The sequence below is a fragment of the Bufo bufo genome, chromosome 4 (assembly GCF_905171765.1).
Source record: "Bufo bufo chromosome 4, aBufBuf1.1, whole genome shotgun sequence".
NCBI lineage: Eukaryota > Metazoa > Chordata > Amphibia > Anura > Bufonidae > Bufo > Bufo bufo.
In genome coordinates, this window is record NC_053392.1 from 359,407,000 (window position 1) to 359,432,588 (window position 25,589).

Below are 25,589 nucleotides of genomic sequence, written 5' to 3' on the forward strand. Positions count from 1 at the left end.
CCAAATTTGCCATTCTCAAAATTGTGGTGAACGGGAACAATGAGGAAAACATCTAATAAGGGACGCAGACGCGGACGTGGACATGGTCGTGGTGGTGTTAGTGGACCCTCTGGTGCTGGGAGAGGACGTGGCCGTTCTGCCACAGCCACACGTCCTAGTGAACCAACTACATCAGGTCCCAGTAGCCAGCAGAATTTACAGCGATATTTGGTGGGGCCCAATGCCGTTCTAAGGATGGTAAGGCCTGAGCAGGTACAGGCATTAGTCAATTGGGTGGCCGACAGTGGATCCAGCACGTTCACATTATCTCGCACCCAGTCTTCTGCAGAAAGCGCACAGATGGCGCATGAAAACCAAGCCCATCGGTCTGTCATATCACCCCCATGCATATCAGGGAAACTGTCTGAGCCTCAAGTTATGCAGCAGTCTCTTATGCTGTTTGAAGACTCTGCTGCCAGGGTTTCCCAAGCGCATCCACCTAGCCCTTCCCCAGGGGTGGAAGAGATAGAATGCACTAACGCACAACCACTTATTTTTCCTGATGATGAGGACATGGGAATACCACCTCAGCACGTCTCTGATGATGACGAAACACAGGTGCCAACTGCTGCGTCTTTCTGCAGTGTGCAGACTGAACAGGAGGTCAGGGATCAAGACTGGGTGGAAGACGATGCAGGGGACGATGAGGTCCTAGACCCCACATGGAATGAAGGTCGTGCCACTGACTTTCAGAGTTCGGAGGAAGAGGCAGTGGTGAGACCGAGCCAACAGCGTAGCAAAAGAGGGAGCAGTGGGCAAAATCAGAACACCCGCCGCCAAGAAACTCCGCCTGCTACTGACCGCCGCCATCTGGGACCGAGCACCCCAAAGGCAGCTTCAAGGAGTTCCCTGGCATGGCACTTCTTCAAACAATGTGCTGACGACAAGACCCGAGTGGTTTGCACGCTGTGCCATCAGAGCCTGAAGCGAGGCATTAACGTTCTGAACCTTAGCACAACCTGCATGACCAGGCACCTGCATGCAAAGCATGAACTGCAGTGGAGTAAACACCTTAAAAACAAGGAAGTCACTCAGGCTCCCCCTGCTACCTCTTCTGCTGCTGCCGCCTCGGCCTCTTCTGCTGCTGCTGCCGCCGCCGCCTCGGCCTCTTCATCCGCCACTGGAGGAACGTTGGCACCTGCTGCCCAGCAAACATGGGATGTACCACCAACACCACCACCTGCGTCACCAAGCATCTCAACCATGTCACACGGCAGCATTCAGCTCTCCATCTCACAAACATTTGAGAGAAAGCGTAAATTCTCACCTAGCCACCCTCGATCCCTGGCCCTGAATGCCAGCATTTCTAAACTACTGGCCTATGAAATGCTGTCATTTAAGCTGGTGGACACACACAGCTTCAAACAGCTCATGTCACTTGCTGTCCCACAGTATGTTGTTCCCAGCCGCCACTACTTCTCCAAGAGAGCCGTGCCTTCCCTGCACAAACAAGTGTCCGATAAAATCAAGTGTGCACTGCGCAACGCCATCTGTGGCAAGGTCCACCTAACCACAGATACGTGGACCAGTAAGCACGGCCAGGGACGCTATATCTCCCTAACTGCACACTGGGTAAATGTAGTGGCGGCTGGGCCCCAGGCGGAGAGCTATTTGGCGCACGTCCTTCCGCCGCCAAGGATCGCAGGGCAACATTCTTTGCCTCCTGTCTCCTCCTCCTCCTACTCAGCTTCTTCCTCCTCTTCTTCCACCTGCTCATCCAGTCAGCCACACACCTTCACCACCAACTTCAGCACAGCACGGGGTAAACGTCAGCAGGCCATTGTGAAACTCATATGTTTGGGGGACAGGCCCCACACCGCACAGGAGTTGTGGCGGGGTATAGAACAACAGACCGACGGGTGGTTGCTGCCGGTGAGCCTCAAGCCCGGCCTGGTGGTGTGCGATAATGGGCGAAATCTCGTTGCAGCTCTGGGACTAGCCGGTTTGACGCACATCCCTTGCCTGGCGCATGTGCTGAATTTGGTGGTGCAGAAGTTCATTCGCAACTACCCCGACATGTCAGAGCTGCTGCATAAAGTGTGGGCCGTCTGTTCGCGCTTCCGGCATTCACACCCTGCCGCTGCTCCCCTGTCTGCGCTACAGCGTAACTTCGGCTTTCCCGCTCACCGCCTCATATGCGACGTGCCCACCAGGTGGAACTCCACCTTGCATATGCTGGACAGACTGTGCGAGCAGCAGCAGGCCATAGTGGAGTTTCAGCTGCAGCACGCACGGGTCAGTCGCACTGCGGATCAGACCCACTTCACCACCAATGACTGGGCCTCCATGCGAGACCTGTGTGCCCTGTTGCGCTGTTTCAAGTACTCCACCAACATGGCCAGTGGCGATGACGCCGTTATCAGCGTTACAATACCACTTCTATGTCTCCTTGAGAAAACACTTAGGGCGATGATGGAAGAGGAGGTGGCCCAGGAGGAAGAGGAGGAAGAGGGGTCATTTTTAGCACTTTCAGGCCAGTCTCTTCGAAGTGACTCAGAGGGAGGTTTTTTGCAACACCAGAGGCCAGGTACAAATGTGGCCAGACAGGGCCCACTACTGGAGGACGAGGATGAGGAGGAGGTGGAGGAGGATGAGGATGAAGCATGTTCACAGCGGGGTGGCACCCAAAGCAGCTCGGGCCCATCACTGGTGCGTGGCTGGGGAGAAACACAGGACGATGACGATACGCCTCCCACAGAGGACAGCTTGTCCTTACCTCTGGGCAGCCTGGCACACATGAGCGACTACATGCTGCAGTGCCTGCGCAACGACAGCAGAGTTGCCCACATTTTAACGTGTGCGGACTACTGGGTTGCCACCCTGCTGGATCCCCGGTACAAAGACAATGTGCCCACCTTACTTCCTACACTGGAGCGTAATAGGAAGATGCGCGAGTACAAGCGCACGTTGGTAGACGCGCTACTGAGAGCATTCCCAAATGTCACAGGAGAACCAGTGGAAGCCCAAGACGAAGGCAGAGGAGGAGCAAGAGGTCGCCAACGCAGCTGTGTCACGCCCAGCTACTCTGAGGGCAGGGTTAGCATGGCAGAGATGTGGAAAAGTTTTGTCAACACGCCACAGCTAAGTGCACCACCACCTGATACGGAACGTGTTAGCAGGAGGCAACATTTCACTAACATGGTGGAACAGTACCTGTGCACACCCCTCCACGTAGTGACTGATGGTTCGGCCCCATTCAACTTCTGGGTCTCCAAATTGTCCACGTGGCCAGAGCTAGCCTTTTATGCCTTGGAGGTGCTGGCCTGCCCGGCGGCCAGCGTTTTGTCTAAACGTGTATTCAGCACGGCAGGGGGCGTCATTACAGACAAACGCAGCCGCCTGTCTACAGCCAATGTGGACAAGCTAACGTTCATAAAAATGAACCAGGCATGGATCCCACAGGACCTGTCCATCCCTTGTGCAGATTAGATATTAACTACCTCCCCTTAACAATATATTATTCTACTCCAGGGCACTTCCTCATTCAATACTATTTTTAATTTCATTTTACCATTATATTGCGGGGCAACCCAAAGTTGAATGAACCTCTCCTCTGTCTGGGTGCCGGGGCCTAAATGTGTGACAGTGGCCTGTTCCAGTGGTGGGTGATGTGAAGCCTGATTCTCTGCTATGACATGAATACAGAATCTGCGCTGACATAAGGCCAGATTCTCTGTTACGGGACCGCTCTCCTCTGCCTGGGTGCCTGGGCCTAAATGTGTGACAGTGGCCTGTTCCAGTGGTGGGTGACGTGAAGCCTGATTCTCTGCTATGACATGAAGACAGATTCTGCGCTGACATAAGGCCAGATTCTCTGTTACGGGACCGCTCTCCTCTGTCTGGGTGCCGGGGCCTAAATGTGTGACAGTGGCCTGTTCCAGTGGTGGGTGACGTGAAGCCTGATTCTCTGCTATGACATGAATACAGATTCTGCGCTGACATAAGGCCAGATTCTCTGTTACGGTACCTCTCTCCTCTGCCTGGGTGCCTGGGCCTAAATGTGTGACAGTGGCCTGTTCCAGTGGTGGGTGACGTGAAGCCTGATTCTCTGCTATGACATGAATACAGATTCTGCGCTGACATAAGGCCAGATTCTCTGTTACGGGACCGCTCTCCTCTGTCTGGGTGCCAGGGCCTAAATGTGTGACAGTGGCCTGTTCCAGTGGTGGGTGACGTGAAGCCTGATTCTCTGCTATGACATGAATACAGATTCTGCGCTGACATAAGGCCAGATTCTCTGTTACGGGACCTCTCTCCTCTGCCTGGGTGCCTGGGCCTAAATGTGTGACAGTGGCCTGTTCCAGTGGTGGGTGACGTGAAGCCTGATTCTCTGCTATGACATGAATACAGATTCTGCGCTGACATAAGGCCAGATTCTCTGTTACGGGACCGCTCTCCTCTGTCTGGGTGCCGGGGCCTAAATGTGTGACAGTGGCCTGTTCCAGTGGTGGGTGACGTGAAGCCTGATTCTCTGCTATGACATGAATACAGATTCTGCGCTGACATAAGGCCAGATTCTCTGTTACGGGACCTCTCTCCTCTGCCTGGGTGCCTGGGCCTAAATGTGTGACAGTGGCCTGTTCCAGTGGTGGGTGACGTGAAGCCTGATTCTCTGCTATGACATGAAGACAGATTCTGCGCTGACATAAGGCCAGATTCTCTGTTACGGGACCTCTCTCCTCTGCCTGGGTGCCTGGGCCTAAATGTGTGACAGTGGCCTGTTCCAGTGGTGGGTGACGTGAAGCCTGATTCTCTGCTATGACATGAAGACAGATTCTGCGCTGACATAAGGCCAGATTCTCTGTTACGGGACCTCTCTCCTCTGCCTGGGTGCCGGGGCCTAAATGTGTGACAGCGGCCTGTTCCAGTGGTGGGTGACGTGAAGCCTGATTCTCTGCTATGACATGAATACAGATTCTGCGCTGACATAAGGCCAGATTCTCTGTTACGGGACCTCTCTCCTCTGCCTGGGTGCCTGGGCCTAAATGTGTGACAGTGGCCTGTTCCAGTGGTGGGTGACGTGAAGCCTGATTCTCTGCTATGACATGAAGACAGATTCTGCGCTGACATAAGGCCAGATTCTCTGTTACGGGACCTCTCTCCACTGCCTGGGTGCCTGGGTCTAAATGTGTGACAGTGGCCTGTTCCAGTGGTGGGTGACGTGAAGCCTGATTCTCTGCTATGACATGAAGACAGATTCTGCGCTGACATAAGGCCAGATTCTCTGTTACGGGACCTCTCTCCTCTGCCTGGGTGCCTGGGCCTAAATGTGTGACAGTGGCCTGTTCCAGTGGTGGGTGACGTGAAGCCTGATTCTCTGCTATGACATGAAGACAGATTCTGCGCTGACATAAGGCCAGATTCTCTGTTACGGGACCTTTCTCCTCTGCCTGGGTGCCTGGGCCTAAATGTGTGACAGTGGCCTGTTCCAGTGGTGGGTGACGTGAAGCCTGATTCTCTGCTATGACATGAATACAGATTCTGCGCTGACATAAGGCCAGATTCTCTGTTACGGGACCGCTCTCCTCTGCCTGGGTGCCTGGGCCTAAATGTGTGACAGTGGCCTGTTCCAGTGGTGGGTGACGTGAAGCCTGATTCTCTGCTATGACATGAATACAGATTCTGCGCTGACATAAGGCCAGATTCTCTGTTACGGGACCGCTCTCCTCTGTCTGGGTGCCGGGGCCTAAATGTGTGACAGTGGCCTGTTCCAGTGGTGGGTGACGTGAAGCCTGATTCTCTGCTATGACATGAATACAGATTCTGCGCTGACATAAGGCCAGATTCTCTGTTACGGGACCTCTCTCCTCTGCCTGGGTGCCTGGGCCTAAATGTGTGACAGTGGCCTGTTCCAGTGGTGGGTGACGTGAAGCCTGATTCTCTGCTATGACATGAAGACAGATTCTGCGCTGACATAAGGCCAGATTCTCTGTTACGGGACCTCTCTCCTCTGCCTGGGTGCCTGGGCCTAAATGTGTGACAGTGGCCTGTTCCAGTGGTGGGTGACGTGAAGCCTGATTCTCTGCTATGACATGAAGACAGATTCTGCGCTGACATAAGGCCAGATTCTCTGTTACGGGACCTCTCTCCTCTGCCTGGGTGCCGGGCCTAAATGTGTGACAGCGGCCTGTTCCAGTGGTGGGTGACGTGAAGCCTGATTCTCTGCTATGACATGAATACAGATTCTGCGCTGACATAAGGCCAGATTCTCTGTTACGGGACCTCTCTCCTCTGCCTGGGTGCCTGGGCCTAAATGTGTGACAGTGGCCTGTTCCAGTGGTGGGTGACGTGAAGCCTGATTCTCTGCTATGACATGAAGACAGATTCTGCGCTGACATAAGGCCAGATTCTCTGTTACGGGACCTCTCTCCACTGCCTGGGTGCCTGGGTCTAAATGTGTGACAGTGGCCTGTTCCAGTGGTGGGTGACGTGAAGCCTGATTCTCTGCTATGACATGAAGACAGATTCTGCGCTGACATAAGGCCAGATTCTCTGTTACGGGACCTCTCTCCTCTGCCTGGGTGCCTGGGCCTAAATGTGTGACAGTGGCCTGTTCCAGTGGTGGGTGACGTGAAGCCTGATTCTCTGCTATGACATGAAGACAGATTCTGCGCTGACATAAGGCCAGATTCTCTGTTACGGGACCTTTCTCCTCTGCCTGGGTGCCTGGGCCTAAATGTGTGACAGTGGCCTGTTCCAGTGGTGGGTGACGTGAAGCCTGATTCTCTGCTATGACATGAAGACAGATTCTGCGCTGACATAAGGCCAGATTCTCTGTTACGGGACCTCTCTCCTCTGCCTGGGTGCCTGGGCCTAAATGTGTGACAGTGGCCTGTTCCAGTGGTGGGTGACATGAAGCCTGATTCTCTGCTATGACATGAAGACAGATTCTGCGCTGATATAAGGCCAGATTCTCTGTTACGGGACCGCTCTCCTCTGTCTGGGTGCCGGGGCCTAAATGTGTGACAGTGGCCTGTTCCAGTGGTGGGTGACGTGAAGCCTGATTCTCTGCTATGACATGAAGACTGATTTTGCGCTGACATGAAGCCAGATTCTCTGCTATGGTGTGAAGAGACTGATTCTCTGCTGACATGAAGCCAGATTCTTTGCTATGGCATGAAGAGACTGATTCTCTGGTGACGTGAAGCCAGATTCTCTGCTATGGGACCTCTGTCCAATTGATATTGGTTCATTTTTATTTTTTTAATTTTAATTTTAATTCATTTCCCTATCCACATTTGTTTGCAGGGGATTTACCTACATGTTGCTGCCTTTTGCAGCCCTCTAGCTCTTTCCTGGGCTGTTTTACAGCCTTTTTAGTGCCTAAAAGTTCGGGTCCCCATTGACTTCAATGGGGTTCGGGTTCGGGACGAAGTTCGGATCGGGTTCGGATACCGAACCCGAACATTTACGGGAAGTTCGGCCGAACTTCTCGAACCCGAACATCCAGGTGTTCGCTCAACTCTATTAATAAGGTATTTACTGTAACTCAATTTATCAATATTTGCTACTACCATTATTACATATTTCTGCCAAAAGCTACAATGATACACACACTGAAATAATCAAATGTTCACTTTGGTTTCCTCCAGAATCCATTTTCTCATCCACACATTCAGTCATGTAATAACTCTCTAATATATGCACTGTTTTGTATGGTTTACAATAATATGGGAAGCAAAGATCCTGTCTGATGTGTCCTATGGTTTCTTGATTTAAAGAAGCCATGAGCCAAGTTCCAGCAGTGTATATATTAGGAAATATAATGGAAAGCCTCTTTCTACAGTATATGGCCCTGTATTGGACTCCCTATAAGCTACATCAGAGAGCAGCTTCAAAGTGCAGCTCTAGTGGATTTGATATGTCCATCCATCACCCCAACTAGTTCCAGACATTCTTAATGGGCGACAGATCTGGTAATCGAGCTGGTCAGTTGAGCTGCTGGATATCCTGAAGAGCATGTTATATAGTGCAGTGTTAACTTTTTCACTTGTTTGAACATCATCTCTTCTAACCAAGTAAAAAACACAGCTGGTCTAGTTCCACACTATTCAAGACAAACTGAAGGCTGGTCAATGTTCCTTCCATGAATAACAGATGGGTACAGTCATGGTAGCTAATGGTGTCCTACACCATGACACCTAGTGTTGGTCCTGTGTTTTTCTCTGCTATGCAGAAAGTGCTCTTTAGCCTTCCTTTGAATGTTGAAGCATAATTGGGGAATCTTTTTATTATTAGAAGAGTTTGAACAGCCTGGGCAACCTCGTCGAGAATTCACATGTGCTGGCCATAAAGAGTAAACAAATGTATATAACCAATGGGGATATGAAATGTAAATTAACAATGTTTCCTTTGTTTTTTTAGTCTCTCAGATCAGTGGTCATAGACTGTATTTCAACACAGTATATATTGCTAGTTAATTGCACCTCTGCATGTGTTAAAGGTCTTATTTAGTTCCTCTCAGCAACTGTCCCAACTGATGTGCAGCAGAGTCTCTCCATGCCGGATGTCACATTGGGCAGTAGAGAGAAGGCTGGACAACTCCTTTAAAGGGTTTCTATCACTTCGTATCACATATTTAGGTGTCAGACACTAGCGATCCGCTAGTGTCTGCTCTAACAAACCATCCTAATATGATAGGTTTTGGGGCAGCCGTTTTGCTAAAATAACAACTTATATCTATATGCTAATGAGCCTCTAGGTGCTATGGGGGCGTCATTAGCACCTAGAGGCTCCGTCTACCTTCATAAACTGCCGCCGCCCAGCGCGTCCCTCCAGCCCGCCCATCTCCTGCTGAATGCGATCCTCTCCGTGCGCGTCTCTGTTCGGCGCATGCGCAGTGAATGTCTGACCGCTTCCCTGCTCAGACATCTCCACTGCGCCTGCGCCGATGACATCATAGTGCTCCGAGGAACAGGCGCAGTGGAGATGTCTGAGCAGGGAAGCGGTCAGACATTCACTGCGCATGCGCCGAACAGAGACGCGCACGGAGAGGATCGCATTCAGCAGGAGATGGGCGGGCTGGAGGGACGCGCTGGGAGGCGGCAGTTTATGAAGGTAGACGGAGCCTCTAGGTGCTAATGACGCCCCCATAGCACCTAGAGGCTCATTAGCATATAGATATAAGTTATTATTTTAGCAAAACGGCTGTCCCAAAACCTATCATATTAGGATGGTTTGTTAGAGCAGACACTAGCGGATCGCTAGTGTCTGACACCTAAATATGTGATACGAAGTGATAGAAACCCTTTAAGTGATTTTAACCTTAGTTATTTACAAATTTAGTTCTACTTTAAAGTGCTTCTCTGTCATTAAAAAATGCATAACCTTTGGAAAGATCATTTATAGAGATGAGAGAGTTATGAAAACTTCAATTAGGCTGCTTTGCCGAATTTCAAAAATACATTTTCTTCATGAGAAATTAATTCATCACAAAGCACATTTCTTTGTAAGTAGTGGGCTCAATGACCGGGAACAGCGATTGCGCCGCACCCCCTAATTGAACTTCTCAGATGCCATGTTCATCTCGCAAAATTCTTACCTCATCCATTTGGGCATGAAGAAGCCGTCTTGATTGAAAATCCCGATCAGATCTTGATGACGGCAAATCAAATTTTCCTTGAAATTTGGATCGAAGTCCACTTAAGATACTTCAATTCACTCAACACTAGTCATCAATCTGATCGGTGGAGATCCTACTGCTCACAACCTCGACGATCAGCCACTGGAAGGGGCCCCTGTGCTCGGGCAATTGTTGCAGGCTTTTCCTCGCTATGTGATGTCAATCCCCTCAGTCACATGGTCTTTGTGGCTGAATAACTCCACTAACTCATGGGGTTCTGATCGCAGGACAGATAGAGCTCCTCTCTAACCTGAAGGATCAAATAGCAGGTTAAGAACTATCTTCAATCTCTATGGTGAGAGCCGGGTGCCTGCTGTATAATACAGCTGTTACCTGAAAGCAATTGCACAGGCCCAGCTCTTGAGCCACCTCCATCACCAAGATGTACTATTACTTTGCTTATTTATATTTGCTTGCTCTTAGGATCATGAGTAGTATTGAGCGAGTCATAGTGAAACAAATTGACTTCGATCCGAATTTCAGGCAAAATTTGATTTGCCACAAAGCCGAATTTCCTGGCGCTTTGTGGTAACAATTTTTTTTTTCCTAAAATGGCCTTAAAAAAAATGTCATCACGCTGTCCGGGAATGGTAACGTCATCACTGATCATGTTACCACACCCGGTCAACATAAAGCTGTGGTGACATCATCACGTTAGCGCGCACAAGATTTGGCTTGTTTCTTCAAGATGGCCGTAACAGCCTCTCCGCAAGCAAGTGAATGAGGTGAGTATGTATTTTTTTTAAAACCTCTGTTTAACCCCTTAAAGGCTTCAATGTTACTGTCAGATGTCGCGATCAACATTGAACATGGCATCTGAAGGGTTAAAAGACTAGGGAGGCACAATCGCCGTTCTTCTTACATGCAATGGAATGCGATTCATGAAAAAGTTATACATAACAAATCAAAGTTTGGTGAAGCAGCCAAATCGAAACAACCATGCAATTTTTACCTTTGGTTGGAACTTTCTTTTCAGCTTTTTCCTTTTCTTCTGCTGTTGTTTTTACTGAAATTGTTGGAATAAGAGTTACTTGCACATTTATTATCACAATGACACTTTTTTTTATATTTGGGAATTATTTATTCAACATTATCAGAAGTCAGACAGACTATAATAATTCTAATACTTGCTTGCAAACAGTCCCTATCAATTCACAAATAATTTGTCCATAAAATACATTTGTAAATATTAGATTAGATGGACTTACAAAAAAGTAAAAACTGACATGTCTATGTATAAAGTAAAATTTGGTGATCAGAAAGCTTCTCTGCTGATTAGCTTTGACCTTGACTAGAGTCAGATATAATTATGATACCGTAGTTTATGCAGTACATAAATCCCAACATTTCATTCTCCTAATTTTTGATTTTTTTTTCTATTCACTGCCATCAAGTAGAGGGATTGAGAACATAGTCTACAAGATGTGTATGTAACTTATGCAATGTTTGTCCTTTTTTAACATAAAACTAGAAAACTGGTTTAGCTTTCTAAAATGCTTTCAATGTGTCCCTGTCCAATTATAGAATTTATACAATTTCTCCTCAAGTCTTTCATTACATATTTCACGTCTAGGATTTTGCACGATTTTCACTGCCTCTCTTTGATCCCAATAAAATCTGCCCGGATCAGACATATTCTATATTTTTTTGCAATCATTTTTAGCAAAGAAAATCTTCCAAAAAGTTGCATTTATAGTCCAATTACAAGCAGATCAAAGAAAGATAGACACTAATAAAATATGAGCCGAGTAGATACAACATGGGTGTTCCAGAGAAGTATGTGCTACAAGCTACTGCATGTTGTCTGATTTTCTTACTTTACTGTTATTCTCCAGATTCCTTTCATATGGGCTAAATTTCTGAGACAGTGTCATTATAACACAGCCACAGTCACAGTCAAGAATCTGGAGCAGTACTGACACACTGCAAGTCATTAACTCCCTAGAAGCTGCAGTTAGATAGTTAGAGAAAGGAAGAGAGGTCCCTCTGTCACATATCAGCTCCCCTGCTGTGCAACTGCAGGATGAAGATGCCTGCTATGGCAGCCAGTGGCCATAAAGGCCTTGAGGTCTGCAAAGTGTGGAAATCTATTATGACCTCTTAGGCAGAGTCTAATAGACTGAGGGATATACAGGTATAATTCACTGCACTACAGAAGTAGTACAGTGTGTTATGCAAGCAAATAATCACAAGTGCAAGTCTTCTAGTAGAACTAATAAAGTAAAAAATAAAACACATAAATACACTTCCACAATAAAAAAAAAACACTGTATTAGGGAAAACAAAGTATGCAAAATTGGCATCACTACCTTTGTGACAACACAAACTAGAAAATTATGACATTATTTAACCCAAACAATAAACAAGGTAAAAAATAAAACTACTGTACAAAAATTGCTTAGAATAAAGGTAACCTGTTATTTATACCACACAGTGAATGGTGTAAATAAAAAAAAATTAAAAAATATTACAGAATTGCTGTCCTTTTTCATTGCCCCCTCAAAAAAGTAATAAGACAATGCGTTATACAGTATGTAGCCAAAAGTGGTGACATTAAAAAATATCATTCTTACTGAAAAAAAGGCATGCCCTTATTCATCTGCATTAACAGAAAAAATGAAAAAAGTTATGACTCTCTGAAAAATATCTTGACAATGGAAGGGGGTAAACAATTCGATAATAAAATGGTTAAGTACCTTCATACAGGCAAGTAACTTACCAAATGAATGGTCATATGATTCAGATCATTTATATGGCCATTAATTTAAGAATGATGCAATTAGCCAACAAACAAGTGTTTAACCTTTTAACCTTTAACCAGGTCATTTTTTGCAAATCTGACATGTGTCACTTTATGTGGTGATAACTTTAAAGGGAGTCTTTCATGCAGATTCACCCTATTAACCTAATGCGCGTGCGCATTGAATGAGCACAGTCGGGCCGGGGCATCGCAGTTTATCGTGCGTTATCGCGTTCATCGGCGCATGCGCGGGATTACGGACGGGAGGGCAGATGCGGCGGAGGGGGAGTGGCTTCGAATGAAAATGACCCAGGGGCCTGGGCACCGGCCGTTGTAACGCCGCCCCTGGGCACCTTCACAGCCTCATTTGCATACGGATTAAAAGTGTTTTTCTGCACAACGATGATAGCAAGGAACTAACGGTAAGCACAGTTTTAATAGGGGGATGCCTTGGACATAACACTGTTATTAGGTTAATAGGGTGAATCTGCGTGAAAGACTCCTTTTAAAACACTTTTACTTATCCAAGCCATTGTGAGAGTGTTTTCTTGTCACATATTGTACTTCATTACAGTAGTAAATTTGAGTCAAAATATTTCATTTTTACTTGGAAAAATTTGCAATGTTCAAAATTTCTATTTCTCTGCTTTTAAAACAGATACCTCCTAAAATAGTTATTACTTTACATTTCCCATATGTCTACTTCATGTTTGGATCATTTTGTAAATGACATTTTCTTTTTTTGGGATCTTAGAAGGCTTAGAATTTTAGAAGCAAATCTTAAATTATTTGAGAAAATTTCCAAAGCCCAATTTTTAAGGACCAGTTCAGGTCTGAAGTCACTTTGTGGGGCTTACATAACAGAAACCACCCATAAATGGCCCCATTTTAGAAACTTCACCCCTCAAGGTATTCAAAACTGATTTTAAAAACTTTGTTTACTCCTTAGGTGTTCCACAAGAATTAATGGAAAATGTAGATGAAATGTCATAATTTCACTTTTTGGGCAGATATTCCATTTTAATCCATTTTTTTCAGCTAACAAAGCAAAGGTTTATAGCCAAACAAAACTCAATATTTGCTACCCTGATCTAAAGTTTACAGAAACACCCCATTTATGATTGTAAACTGCTGTATGGCAACACGGCAGGACGCAGAAGGAAAGGAGCGCCATGTGGTTTTTGGAGGGCAGATTTCACTGGGATAATTTTAAGTTGCTATGTCACATTTGAAGACCCCCTGATGCATCCAGTGACACTATTTTGGAAACTATGGGATAAGGTGGCAGTTTTGTTGGTACTATTTTCGGGTTGCTATATATTTTACTTTTTGTGAGGTAAGGTAACAAAAAGTAGTTGTTTTGGCACTGTTTTATTTTTTTTGTTTTTTACAATGTTCATCTGACAGGTTAGATCATGCGCTATTTTTATACAGCAGGTTGCTACAGACGCAACAATACCAAATATTGTTTGTTGTTTGTTTCAGTTTTCCACAATAAAGCATTTTTGAAAAAAAAAAATTTTGTGTCTCCATATCTTGAAAGCCATAGTTTTTTTTTATTTTTTAGACGACTGTCTTATGTAGGGTCTCATTTTTGCAGGATGAGATGACTGTTTGATTTTTACTATTTTAGGGTCCATATGACTTTTTGATCGGTTGGTATTACACTTCTTGTGATGTAAAGTGATAAAAGAATGGCTTTTTTGACACTGTTTTTATTTTATTTATTCTACAGTGTTCATCTGAGGGGTTAGTTTATGTGATATTTTTATACAGCAGGTTGTTACGGACGTGGCAATACCTAATATGTATACATTTTTTATTTATTTAAGTTTTACACAATAAATGCATTTTTGAAACAAAAATATAATATTTTATTGTCTCCATATTCTGAGAGCCATAGTTTTTTTTATTTTTTGGGGCGATTGTCTTAGGTAGGATCTCATTTTTTGTGGGATGAGATGACGGTTTAATTGGTACTATTTTAGAGTGCGTATAACTTTTTGATCTCTTTGTATTACACTTTTTGTGATGTAAGGTGACAAAAAATTGCTTTTTTGACACCGTTTTCATTTTTTTTTACACCTGACGGGTTAGGTTATGTGATATTTTAATATACCTGGTTGTTACGGACACGGCAATACCTAATATGTCAACTTTTTTATGTTTTTCACTTTTATCACAATTAAAGCGTTTTTTGTGGGATGAGGTGATGGTTTGATTGGTACTATTTTGGGGGGCATACGCCTTTTTGATCGCTTGGTGTTGCACTTTGTGACCTAAAGTGACAAAAAAAATGATTGTTTTAGCACAGTTTTTATTTTATTTATTTTACGGTGTTCAGGTGAGGGGGTGGATCATGTGATATTTATATAGAGCTGTCGTAGTGTTGAGCGAGCATGCTCTGCCGAACAGCAGTTCGGCTTGGGCATCGCTATGCTCGGCACATCAAAGTGTTCGGCCGAATACTGTGTATGCTCGAGCACAATTAAATTCAATAGGACACCCAAGCATTAAACCAGGCACCCCCTGCTCTTAAGAAGAGAGGGTGTCTGGTAAACAGAAAAAGGTTAGAAACTGATGAAAATACCACCGAAATGGTTTGGAAACAGCAAGGGGAGAATGTCTGGATTCATCTTGAATTCCCATTACCTATGACATACAATAGACAAGCACACAAAGGCTATATGCCAGAAGCCAGGCATGTGCAAGCCAACAATCTATCCATGAGACAGATACAGTCAGCATACCTTACAATGGCAGCCCTACAGGGAGTGCAGAATTATTAGGCAAATGAGTATTTTGACCACATCATCCTCTTTAAGCATGTTGTCTTACTCCAAGCTGTATAGGCTCGAAAGCCTACTACCAATTAAGCATATTAGGTGATGTGCATCTCTGTAATGAGAAGGGGTGTGGTCTAATGACATCAACACCCTATATCAGGTGTGCATAATTATTAGGCAACTTCCTTTCCTTTGGCAAAATGGGTCAAAAGAAGGACTTGACAGGCTCAGAAAAGTCAAAAATAGTGAGATATCTTGCAGAGGGATGCAGGACTCTTAAAATTGCAAAGCTTCTGAAGCGTGATCATCGAACAATCAAGCGTTTCATTCAAAATAGTCAACAGGGTCGCAAGAAGCGTGTGGAAAAACCAAGGCGCAAAATAACTGCCCATGAACTGAGAAAAGTCAAGCGTGCAGCTGCCAAGATGCCACTTGCCACCAGTTTGGCCATATTTCAGAGCTGCAACATCATTGGAGTGCCCAAAAGCACAAGGTTGTCACGGAACCATGAACCAGACGTACAACAAGAGATAAGAGAAAATAGGAAGGCTTTATTGAAAATAAAGCTATAAAGCAAAAGTCCAAACGGATGGTGAAACCGAGCAGAGTCTTTGCGAAGCCAGAGGTCAGGAACCAGAAGGGTAGTCAGACGAAGCCAGGATCAGGAACCAGCAGGGTAGTCAGACGAAGCCAGGATCAGGAACCAGCAGGGTAGTCAGACGAAGCCAGGATCAGGAACCAGCAGGGTAGTCAGACGAAGCCAGGATCAGGAACCAGAAGCAGCAGCAGTCTTAGAAGCATGTGAACACAAGAGGACCAAGCAAGGAACTGAAGCCACAGACCTCCTATATATATGAGCTAGGCATCCAGCTCCTCCCAGGGGAAGGAGGAGCCGCAGGGTGGAAGGCTACAAGAAACCCAGAAACCAAGATGGCCGCCAGCACATGTCAAACGAAGGAGAGCAGCAAGCAGGTAAGACCATGACAAAGGTGTGCAATACTCAGAGACATGGCCAAGGTAAGAAAGGCTGAAAGACGACCACCACTGAACAAGACACACAAGCTGAAACGTCAAGACTGGGCCAAGAAATATCTCAAGACTGATTTTTCTAAGGTTTTATGGACTGATGAAATGAGAGTGAGTCTTGATGGGCCAGATGAATGGGCACGTGGCTGGATTGGTAAAGTGCAGAGAGCTCCAGTCCGACTCAGACGCCAGCAAGGTGGAGGTGGAGTACTAGTTTGGGCTGGTATCATCAAAGATGAGCTTGTGGGGCCTTTTCGGGTTGAGGATGGAGTCAAGCTCAACTCCCAGTCCTACTGCCAGTTTCTGGAAGACACCTTCTTCAAGCAGTGGTACAGGAAGAAGTCTGCATCCTTCAAGAAAAACATGATTTTCATGCAGGACAATGCTCCATCACACGCGTCCAAGTACTCCACAGCGTGGCTGGCAAGAAAGGGTATAAAAGAAGAAAATCTAATGACATGGCCTCCTTGTTAACCTGATCTGAACCCCATTGAGAACCTGTGGTCCATCATCAAATGTGAGATTTACGAGGAGGGAAAACAGTACACCTCTCTGAACAGTGTCTGGGAGGCTGTGGTTGCTGCTGCATGCAATGTTGATGGTGAACAGATCAAAACACTGACAGAATCCATGGATGGCAGGCTTTTTAGTGTCCTTGCAAAGAAAGGTGGCTATATTGGTCACTGATTTGTTTTTGTTTTGTTTTTGAATGTCAGAAATGTATATTTGTGAATGTTGAGATGTTATATTGGTTTCACTGGTAAAAATAAATAATTGAAATGGGTATATATTTGTTTTTTGTTAAGTTGCCTAATAATTATGCACAGTAATAGTCACCTGCACACACAGATATCCCCCTAAAATAGCTAAAACTAAAAACAAACTAAAAACTATTTCCAAAAATATTCAGCTTTGATATTAATGAGTTTTTTGGGTTCATTGAGAACATGGTTGTTGTTCAATAATAAAATTAATCCTCAAAAATACAACTTGCCTAATAATTCTGCACTCCCTGTATAAGACATTTAAAACCAGCTCTCATCTGACTGAGATCCAGTAAGCCTTAAATATGCTTCATAACTGTTAGATGGCTTGGGTAGACCTGCACACCTAGATCATTATCAATATGGTGACAAAAAGTTTTCTGATTGTCCTAGCCTAATATTCAATAACCTTTCTATACAGTTTTGTCATGTAAACTCATTTGCATAATCATGTGCATATGCAAATTTGCAAAATCTGCTTGTATTTTAGCTGAAGCACCATTTGCATGGAAAATTCACGATAAAAATTCGCTATTAGAATTTTTGTGATCAACACTACTGAACAGTGCCATCTATTGGTTTTTATAGTCTTTTTTTTTAAATACATTTTATTAGGTTTTGATATAATTTGCACATTTACATTCAAAGGTACATATTGGATCAAATTATAGGTCATATTCCTTTTTTACAGATATGTACAGTGAAAACAAAGATAAAACACATATAAACAGTGCAACAATCCTTTCCCTAAACATTTCCCCTCCCCCCTTCTATACAGGTGATGTGGTTTAAAGTTTTATTTTTATTACAGGTATTCCTGGAGGTGTACAGTGTCTCATTTCAGAGTTCATGTGGAATTATTGTCGTGTAGTCTCATGGTAGTGCGTATTTATGTAAGGATTGATGATGCTTTATATGTTATTGGTTTCATAGTTTTATGACAAGACTATGAATCCAATAGATGGTGCTGTTCATGACTCATGAAGAGCGCCATCTATTGGTTTTATAGTCTTATGACAATATTTTGAATCCAATAGATGGCGCTGTTCAAGAGTATTGTAGATCGCGAATATTTTAATCGCAAATTTTCCCAAGTGAAATTATTAATCATCTAGTATCTCTTTGGCCTTTTTCATTAATTGTTTTTTCATGTTGTCCATTTTGTGATCCTTTCCCACCCTGTGTGTTTTTTTATCCACCATTGAATTGTATTGTTCGTCATTGTATTTAATCAGATTTTCCCCTTTTTGGAAACCATAATAAAGTTTATATATATTGTTAGTTGTGCTTTGCCTTTTCCTCCTTTTTTGGTGTTGATACTTGGTGTACAGGCCTAGTACGCATACTCACTTTGTGAGTTATCTACGATTGGTGTTTATTTACATATCTGGCTTTTGGCAAATAGTCTTTGTGTGGTTGTCTATTGTAGGTAATAGGAGTCCAAGATGCATCCAGATGTCTTCCCCATGCTGTTTCCAAACCATTTTGGTGGTGTTTCCATCAATTTCTAACCTTTTTCTGTGAACCAGACACCCTCTTCTCTTCAGTGCAGGGAGTGCCTGGTTTAATGCTCGGGTTCTCCCATTGACTTCCATTGTGCTCTGTAGAGCACCCGAGCATCCCAATGTGTTTGGCCTGAGCACTTTGGTCCTTAGCTATAGCTGTAGGAGACATAGCAGCTGCAATGGAGCCCACAGGTTGTGGTAAACTTACTTACTAATCCTATTGTCACAAACTCACCTGTATGGGCTCCAGCGGCACAATTTCTGGCTTTGGTGTGGCTGCCCGGGGGGATAGATGCTGCTAAGCCAGGCCCCCACAGTGGGCGTGTACTGGAGCAGCTGCTCTATTCCTATGTGCTAATGTTTCTAATGGATCGCTGAGTCATGATCAATCAGGTTCTGATCCTGTAACTCAGTGTTTGATTTAAACCCCTTCCTGGCTAAATACCAGTGCCAGTTAAAGTATCTGACTCATTAGCTGTGTTCCTGGTTCCTATGCTTATTGGATTGCTTGTTCCTCTGACCCTGCTTGTCTTCTGACTCTCTTTCTTTCATTTGGTACTGCGTTATCCGTCTGGTTCTGATCTCGGCTTGTCTACTGACCACTCTTTGTCTCTTGTTTGCATAGTCTTTCTGTTTCTGGCCCATTTACATACAACCCTGTTTTTGTATAGTTTTGTCTCTTGATGTTTGTCTGTCTCTGCACATAAGTAGCGCAGGGGCGTCGACCCGTTGCAGTCTTGCTAACTAGGGTTTGTACTGCAAATACGTAGGGAAAGCAGGTTGATCTAGGTCAGAGCTCACTGTCCATGTCTGTCCCTACCTACAGGCATTACACCTATCTAATGTCTAGACAACACAAATGTAGACTAGATAGTCTAAAGATTCCCCTGAGTTATCACAAAGGCTCACATTGTGTGATATATTTGTTATTTTTTTCCACCTATTTGCTTACTTTTACCCATGTTTTATGCACTTTTAGTGCAGATTATTGCATTTTTAAACACGCCTCCTTTCTACAAAGCTACTCCCATTTCCTGTTTAGCCATACCCCCTGTTTAACAAGGAGCAAAAAGTGTCTAAACACTGAATAAACATGGCAGATGGCAAGTACATCAGAATTCTGATATTTATACATTTACTTTGGTTTTGTAGGTAACAAATCATGGCTTTCTGCTATGATATAGGTTCTTTGATGTATGGTGCTATTATTCATACTTTTATTGCCTATGTTACCTATGTTACTTTTTTAGTTTCCTGTCATTAGGCGGCGATGTAACACCTCATTTTGCCTTAGGGTGCGCTGAATATTTTTTTTGTACTAGACAGCTGTCAGACAAACCCCATAAACATGTATTCTTGAATTGGCCAAGTGTGCTTTATTAATTTAATCTGATCTGTCTTTCCTCCACCATCTGAGGTCAGATGACTCCCAGCTGCCTCCATACATGTTAGATCATTCTGGAGCTGAATATTGGACTAAAAGCATACAGTATTTTTGCGTCCTTGGTAAGAGGTCCAATGGCAAAGAAAATGATATGATATAAAATTAGTTTGCAAATGCCCACTTGGCAGTACTGAGACCATAAAGTGCTCTGGATCTTCTCACGACACTATGTCTCATGTATCCTTTGACCTTGATTTCAATGCAGGTGAGTGTGACATTGCACAGCGCTGTAGATTTCAATTAATAGCAAGGAACAACCACAAGGCAATGCTTTGTGAGGAGAGTCTGTGCTTAAGACCACCCACTGGGCATGTGCAAACTTTCTTGTTGAATGGACCTCTGTCCAAGTGCACAATGCTAGCCCAACAATTTTAGTCAGCTATGACATAATGTATAGAAAGGAGCAGGCAGACTCCCTTCAAATATTTCAGTATTGTGTATGTACAGTATACATTTAATTAAAGGTATGGATTTATTTATACTGTATACCAAAAATTTGGGGCAATAAAAATCTGTTACATTTGATTTCATTCAACACTGCTTATTTATTAATATTTATATTGGTGGTGAAAATAAATTCTTGCATGGGCAATTGGTATATACAGCAGATTCTCAATTACACATACTTTATTAGGAGAAGCATGTGATCACGTGGAGATTAATTTGTGGGAGTAGAGTTTGTCCAACAAATATGTCTTTTACTAACTAACCTTTGGTTGGGACTTTTTTCTCTACTTTCTCCATCTGTTCAGTTTTCTCTTTGGTAATTACTGTAATAAGACAAATTTAGTTACACAGATAAGTGACTGGAACACATGGCAGCACATGGCACAAGTGAAAGGCACAACACACTGTTGCAAACACCCCTCCATATTTTTATGAAATATGACAAGTCCACAATTCCTGCTAATAAAACCAATTAAAGAAAGCATTAATGTGTCTCATAGTAAGCAACATGTGATTAAACATTAAATAAAAAGTGTATATGGATCTAAATTAGCTTCCAGTTGGGTGGATACTGCAGAACAGAACCATCACCCTGTACAACAGTGCCCTGGGGCAGGAGAAAAGGGCAAAAGACTCATACTAAATTTTGCACATTTCCTGAGGAAAATGCAATACTGTTTTGAATTTGAACACCTAAATATATATAAGTACTTTCTATGTCAACTGAGAATTCCTGTATCTTAGCAACCTATTCCTTTGATACAGAAAATGCAAAGCTTCTGACAAGCCAACTGTGTCTTGTGTCCATACTTTAATATCTGTATATAGGTTTAAACTATTTTTATAGTTAAATATTTGCACAATTTATTTCCATCTACGGTAATATATATATGCATCTATTTTACTAAATCAGAGTTTCTGACATAGAAAACCATTAGCTGTATTTTGTTTTGTTGTTATAATTTTTGACAATTTAATCATGTCCACGCGCAAAAAAATAATTTTTAGTTTTGATCTAGTCCTATTCTGTGACAGTATTAAAAATAACCTAAAAATGTTTCATTTACATCTAAATCTATAGAGATTTGTGTTGCATGGATCCTTAACACAGCCATCTATGCACTTCTGATTTTATATGGAGACACAGTTGTATTTTATCACAAATTCATCATTTATTTCTAGTATAGGATTTTCACTGAGGTATTGGTGACACATGGAATATTCCTGTGCCTGTAAAGCTTCTTTCACACCTTTGGCAGGGTATTCTGGCAGGTCCGGCAGACAATGCCTGGAATCCGCCGGAAAAATTTTTTGCTTGCAGTGTTTTTTGTCCAGTCCATTCTCAGTTTATTTGCTGAGAAATGGACAGATCTCTGTCAGATCCCATTATAGTCAGCCTGTCTGTGTTCCCGACCGCAAGTGTGAAACTAGCCCAATATGAAACCATGTGCACAGATTTGCCATGTGCTGAGACTCTCCATGTACCAAATACCAAGATGCCCTTCTTTAGTCATTTCTCTTGACTCAAAATAACCAAAGACGGGTGACATGAAAGGATGACATAGGCTCACATGTTAAACAATGTATACCTGTGATAGACGCCTTAGGTACAGTAGATGCCATCTGTTAGGACACCATGTTTAAAACATATTTTTCGTGTATATATTTTCTTTCCTGGATGGAGTAAATGTATACATGTGACTGATGGCTCTGATGAATACCATCCATCAACCATCCACCATTCATGGGCTCGCATGATAAAGGACGTATATATTATTTTCCTGGTTGGCACAAGAATGTATCAATTTTCAAGTACTTAGCTTAGGAGGGGTACTGGCTCTCCTTAAGATGAGCAATTATTTATAGAAACTTTGTGGCAAAGCTCCATGGGAAAATCATTTTCAAAGATGTATCCCCCATGCAAAGTGAATGTTGTAACTAAATTTCCATACACCACTAGTTTGATTAAGGATAACCAGTAGCCCTCCTAAGTTGCATCCATGGCATCTCACTCAGCCAGCCAGACTCCTACTCTGTACTGATGAGGGGCATGTACCCCAAAACAGCTGACTGTGGATGGATATTTGGCTTGGAGATCTTCTTTTGTCATGTCCCAAGACTTGTTAAAAAGTTGGACTTTGATAGGCAGTCAGTTCCAAAAGGTGGTGGTAGTGAAACAGCTGTCTTTGCCTGAGAGATACAGTACCTCTTTGCATGGAGTCCTTAAAGAACTTCAAACACAGGCAAGAGGCACATCTGTAGGTCAACTACTAACCTTTAGCTTGGTCTTTCTTCTGGGTTTTTTCCCTCTTTTCTGGTTTTTCTTTTATTGGTTCTGTAACAAGGCAAGTACATGTAATATTAGGTGACAATATTGAATACATTATCTAAAATAGGTTGTAAAGAAAAAGCTTCACCTGAAGTATGTGTTCCTATAAATGCTAGCTCTAAGAATCATGAAATTTGTACTTATACTATACAACCCGACCTTGCCCAGCAATTCTAGGTCTATATCAAAAGTAGTGGCAGGATCTAAAATGACCAGTTCAAGTTCAGAAAGTTATCATTGAGTCATAGGGTTAAAGCACAAATAAGTTACATTTTCACCTTGGTAACATAAGTGTTGAGAAAATGTATTTCTCAAATGATATTGAAATCATTTAACCTAGGCAATATTATTAGGCTCTAATATATAACATTTTCTTTAAAATGAAGCACCCTACTGTGTGACACATTTACTATAATAGGGAGCAAATACTTATCACAGCACTGTAACTCAAATTCTTTACAGTTTTGTAGTTTCATTGATGAATTGAAGCTATGAAGAACTGGTCAACGTCACAATTAAATATGTTAATGTGCAATTACTGATACTGTATACTATGTATATTCACTCAATCAAGAAATGATGTAGTCTACTTATGCAACAGACACCCTAATTATAACTGCTTACTCAAAAGTACATATTGGAGCTTTAGTTGACCTGCCTTATATAAATGTATTATTAATTAGAAATGCTCATTTTACATGTAAGAATGTATAGTAAAATGCACACGAGATGGCAAGGAATGCAAATGTTCCACCTCGGTCTAACAAATCTGTGAAGAAAATTGGGCCACCTGTGCTGTAGCTCTGTATTATGAATATTCCTGTCATAACACAGCCTGGATCTACCAACCAATAAAAAGGGAATGGGAAGCCATGGGAAATTTCATATATAACATCTTTGAACCATATTTATGGGCTTGAAAGAGTTAGGAGCAGACCAAGGGGATTGCTAAATGACTAATGTCAGAAATCTTTATAAATGCAGCCAAATTTGTCCTTTTTGAAGAGTAATTTAAGCCATGAAGGTATACATTTCAGCAAATAAATCAGTTTGTTGCATATCACCCATACATGTATGATCAGTGATCTGTCCATAAAGCGTTATTCCGGTTACATGTAATCCACTATTCACTCTATAGGGGAAAATGGTAAGATTGGTTGTGGTCCAACCACTGAAACCCCACAGGAGGCCCCGTGTCCCTATTTTAATGGAGCAACTGGTCAAGCACTGCCACTCCAGTCAAACTCTATGGGACAGCTGGGGATAGCCAAGCACTGTACTCGGCTACTTTCAGCAGTCCCATAGAGATGAATAAACTGAAGCATCAGAACACGAGCTCAATAGGGTTTAGTTCTCCAATAGTATCATTTGTAGAAGATAGGAAACAGTTTCTGTACATTTTATATAGTGATTGTTATTGCTGGCTACTAACCTTTGGTTATGGATTTCTTTTCAGCCTTTTCCTTCTTAGGTGTTTCTTTTTGCAAAGCTAATAATAAGCACAATGTTAGTTGAAGAAATCCAAAGATTGCTCATGGCCTAATGTCCTCCGCACAGTACTGTAATTATACCTGTCAATCACCCATGCATGAAACAAAAAAAAAACTAAGCAAAATACTGTCTACATGGCACGCGTCCAATGATTGCTTGTTTCATCTATCTTGTACATTTTATTTTGCATTTATTTTTTATGACCATACACACATATACATTCCATCTCAGCATGAATATTATGATCACAGTTTGATGAAAATAGTTTGATAGCAATAAAAGAAAAAAGGCAGAGGTTACAGAGTGGCAGGTAAATATGAACACAGTTGGTACATCATATTTATGGGGAGCATTAGCAGTAGGGAGTATGGAACATAATGTTCATGGGAAGAAGTGGAACAGTAAGGAGAGAACGGTATTTCAACAGTTCTTTATAAGATGAACTAGTTACAAGGTGAACTAGGTAACAATTAATTAGCTAGCTTTGTACGGTAGGTGTTACAATATGTTATGCAGGGCTTCAATTATAATTGGTGCACTTGCTTTAGGCCCTGTTATGCACCTTCACTGGGATCCCATGGTTGGGATCCAGAGTTGGAAGTCAGACTCCGTATTTTGCCATGTTCCAGGTCACAGGCCACTTCAGGCCTGAGTCTAAGAGATTATGGGATAATGCAATGTACATGCAATGCACTCTGTTATTAGCTTGATTCTAGGCACATATGTATGCCATGAGCTTGGTTCTGGTGTTGTATTTGTGGTATAAGTTTGGTTTCAGGTATTTATTTATGGCATGTGTTTGGTTCTGGTGTTGTATGTATGTAGATGTTATTATTAGAGATGAGTGAATCAAAGTTGACAAAGTGGAATTCAATCTGAATTTAAGGAAAAATTCGATTCACACTGAATCCGAATTTCCTCATGCTTCGTGGTAACAAATCTATTTTTTTCCTAAAATGGCTGCTGCACGTATAAGGACATGGAGCAAGTAACTGTGGGAACGAGGGATCACCCACAATGCCATGTATGCAGCCAATCAGCAGCCAGCCAGCCCTGTGATGTCACAGCCCTATAAATAGCCTCAGCCATCTTGGATTCAGCAATTTTCCTGTGTACTTAGTGCAGGGAGAGACATCAGCGGTCGCTAGGGACAGTGGTAGAAAAGACTTTAAAACTTTTATTTTGCTGTATAGAAGTTCAGGGAAAGGATATGGAGGAATCATTCCACAGTATTGAAGCAGAACAGGGTTCAGTAGGGGAGTTTACAGCCTGGGTAATAGGAACAATCCTATTACACCTTGCTGCACTGACTGCGGATCCAAATTGCCATTATACAGCTCTGCAATTCCAGCAAACCGTTCTTGTTATTGGGGTGCAAGTGCTGTTTGATACAGAC

The 25,589-nt window shown here is 43.1% G+C and overlaps 1 protein-coding gene across 1 annotated transcript in view; it reads right to left on the minus strand.

The window, feature by feature from the left end:
- Nucleotides 1-25,589, minus strand: part of TRDN (triadin) — a 276,197-nt gene that overhangs the window by 19,129 nt on the left and 231,479 nt on the right. The window contains exons 14-18 of the mRNA XM_040430087.1: nt 24,135-24,191; nt 22,649-22,708; nt 20,637-20,696; nt 10,614-10,667; nt 9,581-9,657 (exon numbers count right to left, since the gene is read on the minus strand). Of these exons, the coding sequence (XP_040286021.1) occupies nt 9,581-9,657; nt 10,614-10,667; nt 20,637-20,696; nt 22,649-22,708; nt 24,135-24,191 (308 nt within the window). The remainder of the gene's footprint in view (nt 1-9,580; nt 9,658-10,613; nt 10,668-20,636; nt 20,697-22,648; nt 22,709-24,134; nt 24,192-25,589) is intronic.